Source organism: Andrographis paniculata, unplaced genomic scaffold (assembly GCF_009805555.1).
Source record: "Andrographis paniculata isolate CXL003 unplaced genomic scaffold, ASM980555v1 Contig83END, whole genome shotgun sequence".
Classification (NCBI taxonomy): domain Eukaryota; kingdom Viridiplantae; phylum Streptophyta; class Magnoliopsida; order Lamiales; family Acanthaceae; genus Andrographis; species Andrographis paniculata.
In genome coordinates this window covers 1748663-1757315 of record NW_026137621.1, presented here as the reverse complement: position 1 = coordinate 1757315, position 8653 = coordinate 1748663, and the positions used below count along the sequence as shown (strand labels likewise).

Below are 8653 nucleotides of genomic sequence, written 5' to 3'. Positions count from 1 at the left end.
GTTGAGCCCCAAGTAGAGTTTATTCGCATGACATGTTGCAACGTTTGAAATCCAAACACATTCATATTCAAAACACGCTTGGTGCATTAACTTCATATATCTCATAAAGAAATAAATACATATAGAAGTCTTTAATCCCTGCATAAAGTTAAAGTTCAAACATAAACAAATTTGGACAACATGCAAATATAAGCTTGCACACCTAATTAATGGCAAGTACAAAGCATAAATAATGTCATTTGGTTTAAATTATCAAAAGATATACAAAATAAAACATAATCATCATTGCAGTTGCAATAATATTCTGAGCTTCATAGGAACCAAGACTAAAAAATAATACATTGAATAAACTTTTTTCTAAGTGATGGAGTACTGATACTTTATTTAACCTAACACCAACACAACAAAATTTTAATTTCATGCTTCTTCGTTTGCTCACCAACATAACAGAGTAAAACGGAACATAAGAAATACTAATCTAAATCCAAAATTCGACGAGTAGAAGACTTTATTCTCCATTTCAGTTTTCAACAATTTTTCTTAACACCACCTTAATTTCCACAATTGTTTCAAGTTTCGGCAATCATAGAACAACATCTTAACTTTCATTTATACATAAAAATTACACTAAAAATAAACTTAAATCATTTATCTCTTCCTAGCAGAATAGCTGAAGATACAGAGCATCTTATACATAAGCCCCGGGTTGTGCCAAGACAAAATGAAGCACTCAAAAATCAAACCCATCTCCAAGCAATCAAAAAAAATTGTATAGACGGCCCTGGAAGAACAAAATCTAACTTTGTATTAACAAATCATAAACCCGAAATTGAAAAATCTCAAATACATAGACATTAAAATTAGAACAAAAAGCAATAAAGTTTAAACCCTAAATCAATAAAATCATACTAAAAATTGTAATAATCGTACCTATCCTGAGCTCGACAAGAAGATTTGAAGAGGGCCGGAGGATTTTTTATGGTGGGCGGTTTGAGAAAGTGGATATATCACCTTGTACTTGGGAGGAGAGGGGATAGAGCGGCAACGGACTGGGCAACGATGACGGCGATAGGCTAGGTGGCGAGCAACGGCCTGGTCAACGAGCGGCCGCAACATACTGGGCAGCGAGCGACGGGTATGGGCTGCTGGAAGAAGTGAACGAATCGCTGCGTCGTTCAAATAGAAATAAAAATCATATTTGGGTTCAAAAAGAAATAAAAATGCTATTGCAATTTAAGGGTCGGACAGGAGATCTGAAGCCCCATATCCATATATTGTACTAGCTCTACGCTGCAATAGCACAATCGAGCGAGTTGCATTTGCGTGTGTTTTTCTATTTAATCATGATTATTATTTAATTTTATCTGAAACTATACTTATGAAGAATCAAATATGTTTTAAAATTCTAAAAGTTGATTTCACAATCTTAGATCATCCTTCACTTCATAGTCATTTTGTCTTTGTTAGATCAATTTCCCTTTGAGCAAGGAATTTGATAAAAAATAAATAAAATACTTTTTACTTTAACAATAAAATTTGTAAACTCTTATTAATTTTTATTTTATTTTAACACTCAGTTTACTTTTTTTTTTTTTTTTTTTTTGGGGGGGGACAATCTTAATATCTAAGAAAAATATAGGTAACCTCGCGAGGATGTTATTTCGACAACTTTAATAATGGGTCATGGGCCTGGTTATTGTAAATTAGACGAGTTTGTGGGCTCACAAAAATTATACGGTGATAATTTAAGAATTGAAAATTTTAAATGAATTAATTCCTTAATAAATCACATAAAACAAAATAATAATAATAATTAATAAATAAGAATATGATATGTGTTTAGTTAACAATTTTGTTAATACTTTATAAAAATATACTATTTATTCTTATAAAACTATATATTCAACCAATTATTTATGCTAAAAGAAATCATCAACTCAATAACTTTAAATAAATTTTTAGGTTTTTCTTTTTAATATATAAATACCAGATATAATAAACATTGATTAATTAAACAACTATAAAAATTGCACACAATACAAAAGTAGATACATATAGTAAATATTTTTGTATTATAGAATAAATAATTAAAATAGTCATCTATATATTTATTAATAATATACTATTGTATATTTTTTCACAATCATATTTTCTATCTTTAGAATGAAGTTGTCAATCTGATTATATTTATAATTAACTTAAAAGAAAAAAAGAAAAAAAGTTCAAGACCTCATAAGGGTAAATTATAATTTTATTGGTCCATGAAAGGCATAAATTGTGACAGAAATACCTTTTCAATATTATTTATTATGTAATTAATTTGAAATTATGACTGTTTATAATACAAAACAGGTAAATTCACGGTATACATGGTAACAGTAATATAAAAATAAAAATAATTACTATTTTCAATTTACATAGAGTTTCGGTAATTAATAAATGCACTGTTTCTGACCTGGAATGAATAGGTGAAAGGTAAATAATACTATTAATTACCTTTAACGTTACTATTCGAAAATCTTTTGCAATAATGTACCTGTAGAATTAATACAGCTGCATAATTAATTCCAAATTTTAAAATTAGTTAATATTTATAAATAACATCGCGACAAAAAGGGTTGTTGAATTTATTTTTTTATTTTAGGGATGTATATACTTTTTTTTTTCAAAAAAAAAAAAGAGATAATAGTGTTCGGATATTTTTTGAAATACGATGTAATAAATGTAATTTAAAATTTGTACTAAATATTTATAAAATTATATTTCAACAAAAATATCGTCAATGTCAATGTTATTTGGTATAAAATAAATTTTTAGATGATACAAATAAATATATAAGTATGTTTACATAAAATCATCTTAAATCAATTTAATAAATATTTTTTTGAGCACATATAATAATTAATATTAACAAAGGGATGGGTAATTAATCGTATTTATAACCGGCATGTTTGGTTCAAGAATTTTTGGCAAAATTTTACTATTTATTAATTTTTTTCAAAAATAATAAATTAAATATTTATTTTTTTATATTTTATTAAAAATTAATTTTACATTCAAAATACCACATTTTTTCATCACATTATAATGTCATTTAAACTCAAATTTTTTACTATTCAAAATTCAAACTCAAAATCAAACGCATATATTACATAAATGCTATAATAAAAACAAAAATATTTATATTTGGAGTAAAAAAGTAATACTTTCTCCGTCCTGAATATTTTGTCCGATTTACTGTAGATACAGGAATTTAGGAGAGATATAATTAGTAAATAATTATCGTATAATAAAAATAATGATAGATTAAGATAACTTATTAATATAATTAAAATAAAAAAAATTATAAATTAAATTTTTTAAAATAAAATTAAAGTATATAATTCTTTTTTTTTTTTTTTTAAAAAAAAAAAGAGACAAAATGAGATGCGGGATGAAAGGAGTAGTAAATATTATTCATTGAATTTCATTTTAAAGATTTATGCTACCTCATATATATATATATATATATATTATTGAGGAGGAAATATAAACAGGTTAGAGAGAGAGAGAGAGAGAGAGATATGAGGGAGTGTATATATCTATGTTTGATTGCTTCATGTTTGATGGCAGTTTCTATGTCTCTTCCTTTCATCGTCCTTCATGGTAAGTGACTTTCTCTTTATAATTTTTTGTTTAGTTATATATGTCGCTGAAATACCTAAGATCGATGTGTAATAAAATAATATCCTTTTCTTTTTTCTACAAAAACTTTGAATAATCGATTTATGGATGTTGTGAATCATTGCTTAGGGTTAGGAGACAATTGTTCCAATGGAAATGTAGAGACCCTCCGGCGAGACCTCGCCGACCTCTCCAAATCTCAGGGTTTTTGTCTGTAAGATATATAAGTTATATTTTTTTTGAATTTTTTATTTTTTATTATATACTCCCTCCGTCCCAGATACTATATGTCTACGTTTCACATACCATGTTACTTTTCTTTTTTAGAAAATAATTACACACTTTAATCTCATTTTAAATTTTTTAATTTTATTTTTTTAAATTTTAATTAAATTAATTAGTTATTTTAATCTTAATTTATAATTATTTATATTATAGGATAATTATTTTCACTAATACATTATTAATTATCTATTAATTACACCCCTACTAAAATACCGTGTCTACAGTGTAGCAGACACCGTATGGGACGGAGGGAGTAATATTTTTGCTATCAATAAAAACATATCAATTTTCTATAAAAATTACATCCAACGAATATCACTTGAAAAAAACAATATATATATATATATATCAACATTCAAAATAATGATAATTATAATTATCACTTATTGCTTTTCTTGTAAACAAGACACATTTTGTCTTATATTTTGTACAAAATTTGTACATATTATTATTTCGAAAAGTATACTTTGGTGTAAGATTAGCATTTGGAGGCGTACAAGCAAAAACAAATCTGTTTTTCTTGTTTACTTTTTATTTATTTATTTATTATTCTTAAAGAAAAAGTAGATTGAGTATTGCTTAAGCATCTGAAAAACAAAAACAAGCAATTGAATTGAATTGTTTTACATATTTATATATGAATTTATTTTATATACTCTACTAATCTGTAAATAAATTAATTGCAGGGTAAACTGGTTTTTTAACTCCGTAATTGGACCCCCTTATCATTTTAGTTATGTAAGTGGAACATGTCGCAAATTAGTCTCATAAGTGAAAATTTTTCGCTGTTTTAGTCCTCCGGCGTCGGAGACGCCCGCGTGGCTCGCCGGAGGCGACGTGTCCGCCAGGTTTCGCTGACCTGGCGGACACGTGGATTTATTTATTTTTTTTCATTTTGACCCGGCGGACACGTGGATTTATTTTTTTTTTTTCATTTTTTTTAAATTTTTAAAATTTTTTTTTAATTGGACCAAATAAAAAAAATAAAAAAATATAAATAAAATTAAAAATAAGTTTTAAAAAAAATTAAAAAAATAAAAAAAAACACGTGTCCACCAAGTGTCGCTGACCTGGCGGACACGTCACCTCCGGCGAGCCACGCGGGCATCTCCGGCGCCGGAGGATTAAAACAGCGAAAATTTTTCACTTCTGAGACTAGTTTGCAACAGGCTCCACTTACGAGACTAAAATGATAAGGGGGTCACGGGGCTATTGTTAATTGTAATATTTATACAATTTAAAATATACGAAAACTTTAATTTAAAACATTTTGAAAATAGCAGGCATGCATCATGGCATAAATTTTAAGATCCTTTGCCATAATTAGAAAATAAAGAAGAACGTTTTTATATAAATAAATCAAATTTTATTTTATGGTTGAATATTGAGTTTTTTATTTAGAAAAATCATATTCAAATTGCAATTAATTTATATAAAATATTATTATTATTATTAGGGAAATTGGAAGTGGATCAAATGATTCTTGGCTGAAGCCCCTAACAGAGCAGGTTAGAAAATATATTCATGTATCACTTTTCATTTTCATATTTATTTTAATATTGAGCATGTTTTTTATTTGATTGTTTTTATTGAATTTGCAGGTGCAAATTGCATGTGATAAGGTGATTGTCGATGAAGTTGGTCCAATTTTTTCTTTTAACTAAAATTGAATTTTAAACTTTATTTTGATTTATTGATTACAATATAATGCAATAAATAGGTGAAGCAAATGGCAGAACTAAAGGACGGTTACAACATTGTTGGGCAATCCCAGGTAATTAGGTCATCAATCCATCAATCATGCCATGCACCTTAAATTTGGATTTGCTTTTGGGTAATATTTTGAATATTTTTTTTTTGGTATAATATATTAAATAAAAAAATAAGTATTTAATTTAAGTTTTTTTTTTTAATAATATATTTCATTCGTCCGTCTCTAAGGGTCAAATTTATCTTTTGCATTATTACATTTAGTATTAAAATATCATTTTATTATAATTGACACTAATAAAAGTATTTTTGCAATTTTCTTTTAATTTGTACTACATTATATAATAATTAATATTCAAAGTATTAAATAAAAAATAAGTATTTAATTTGATGATTTTTTTTGTTTTAAAAAGTTTGAGAATGTCATAAACAAATTGCAAACCCAATCCGAACAGGGCTTATTTGGTTGTGTTTTTAAATATACATGCATGTTTACTTTTCATACAATTTTTATTTTTTGTAATCTATAAAAAAATCATCACATTAAATACTTATAAATATATATATATACATATTTTATATTACATCAATAATAAAAAAAAATCTATTTTATATCCAACCATATATATTTTTTTTTTCAATTCAATTCAAGTTTGTACTATTTTCAAAATATACCAAAACACACCAAATAACGGCTAGTCGTTGCTTGCTCGCTTAATTCATGGATGAGTAATGTTGGGCTATATATCAATTTAGGGTAACATGGTAGCGCGAGGTCTTGTGCAAGAATGTGATGGAGGGCCAGCGGTGAGGATTTTTCGATCTAAATTTGATTTTACATTATTCATTTAATTTTGCAATATGCTTACTGATTGTTTGTAAAATTCGATCGATTTGCTATGTTAACGTAGGTCAGAAATTATGTATCTTTGGCGGGACCTCATGCTGGGGTTGCTTCAGTACCAAATTGTGGCGTAAGTATTGCATCTAATAATAATTTCTAACATCCTCGTGCGAAAACATCAAATTTATATTGTTCGGTCATATATTCTTTTTAGAACAAGGAACTTTGTAAAATATTGGCCTGGCTAATCCGTGCCGACGTCTACTTGGACTTCGTTCAGGTATGCACTTAGCGTTCATCAGCATTGACTAAATTATTTTGTTTAATGAAATCAGATGTTTACTCCAAAAATATGATTATTTGCAATAAAGTAATTTCATTATCCATGAATGAAAAAATAGGATTATAGATTATCAAATAATCAAGATTTATGATTTAATTTTATTTATTTTTTTTCCCATGAAATTGGTATTATATATTGGCAGGATCACCTTGCTCCCAGTGGCTATGTTAAAATCCCTAATGTGAGTAATGTGTATTTGTGTATATTCAAAATTATTTGTGGACAAATATTTAGTTATTCTTTTTTTTTTTAATTTTTTTCAGGACACTTCTACGTACTTGAAAAAAAGCAAGTTTCTCCCAATTTTGAATAACGAACGGCCTGAATCAAAAAATTCGGTTTACAAACAACGATTCACCAGCTTGCAGAACCTTATTCTAATCATGGTATGCAGTTACTATTTAAATAAGCATTAAAATAGGTATTTGAATTATTTTTTAAAAAAATTTAAAAGATATTATTGTATTATATGTAATTATAGTATTTGCTGAAAAAAATAATAATAAGTTTATTCACATATTAACACATGTACATGGTGTATATATATACTAAAATAAATATATAAACATTAAAATACATAAGATTGTGTGGTCATTAATTTTATCAACATTTTTTTTCATACTATTCATTATTTTAAAAAATGTATTATATTTAAAAACTATTTTTATTTCAAATATATATATATACATTATTTTTTTTATTCATGGTATGATATTCAACACTCATGTACATTACATCAAACATGTATTTTATATTAAATTTTTTTATAATTCTCAATTCTAAAAAAAAAAAACTTCAAATATCTAAACATAGTCATAAGAGTATAAAATCATATGTTTGACCTCATTTACAAGAATTCATAATAACATATTTTCTATAACCTGAATGAACAGTTTGAGAATGATACCGTTTTGTTCCCGAAGGAGACCTCTTGGTTTGGATTTTATCCCGATGGGGGCTTCAATCCTGTTTTGCCTCCTCAACAGGTTCATCAATCTCCATGCCATTATTTTAGTGATCAATGCTCCATTTTGTATGTTTAAAATCGCCCAAAATTAGAATTTGTTTCTTTTGTGAAATAGTTTGAGGGGATGTTTTTTATATATGATATAAAAAATTGTGTAAATAATATAAAAATAATGAGTGTATGTAATATATTAATTTGCACGTGTTTTGACAATCTACATATGAAAGGGAGTACTTTATCAGGGAGGTGATGAGTGTGAAATTGATGCATATTATTTGTGCGCAGACCTTACTTTATATCGAGGATTGGATTGGTTTGAAGACATTGGACGGCGCGGGAAAGGTGAAATACATTAGGGTACCAGGAGGTCACCTCCAAATATCTCGAGACGATTTGATCAAGTACGTTGTTCCTTATGTAACTGCTTGACAGCCCAATGGAGAGAAATGATGTTCTTGTTAAGGTTCTAGAGCAAATATCTTCTATATGAAACTATATATGTTGAAGACATGTATAACTTACATTTTGCTCTATGCTATTTGAAATGTTCATCTTCATAATAGATATTACAATCATAATATTGGATTAAACAAGTTAGGACATGAAGAAGAGGTGCAAAATAATAGAATGTTTATTGATGTAAGGAACAAATACATAACTTTGAAATATATATATCACAATCACATAAAGATAATATGACACCACCTTCCCCACAAGGGATGACTAATTTGGTGTATAAGGTAGTTGGTCACTGCAAAATCACCGATTCAAATTTAACAGACAATTTCGAATTTTCAGATTATTAGAAAAATATTTTTAAAAAATATGACAACATGTTAAG

General features: G+C 27.0%; 1 protein-coding gene across 2 annotated transcripts; it reads left to right on the top strand.

Annotated features, from left to right (window-relative positions):
* The first annotated feature begins 3544 nt into the window (after nucleotides 1-3544).
* On the top strand, nucleotides 3545-8416 carry LOC127241752 (uncharacterized). 2 transcript variants are annotated; one of them, XM_051260949.1, is made up of 12 exons: nucleotides 3545-3645; nucleotides 3793-3877; nucleotides 5405-5456; nucleotides 5550-5570; nucleotides 5669-5722; nucleotides 6415-6465; nucleotides 6570-6632; nucleotides 6717-6782; nucleotides 6988-7026; nucleotides 7109-7231; nucleotides 7739-7831; nucleotides 8098-8414. In XM_051260949.1, exons 1-12 carry the CDS (start codon nucleotides 3564-3566, stop codon nucleotides 8239-8241), a joined length of 873 nt encoding a protein of 290 aa, XP_051116906.1. In that variant the 5' UTR covers nucleotides 3545-3563; the 3' UTR covers nucleotides 8242-8414. The 2 variants fall into 2 exon arrangements, with proteins under 2 accessions (XP_051116906.1, XP_051116907.1); XM_051260950.1 differs by lacking the exon at nucleotides 6988-7026 and having other exon boundaries at nucleotides 8098-8416.
* The last annotated feature ends 237 nt before the right edge of the window (nucleotides 8417-8653 follow it).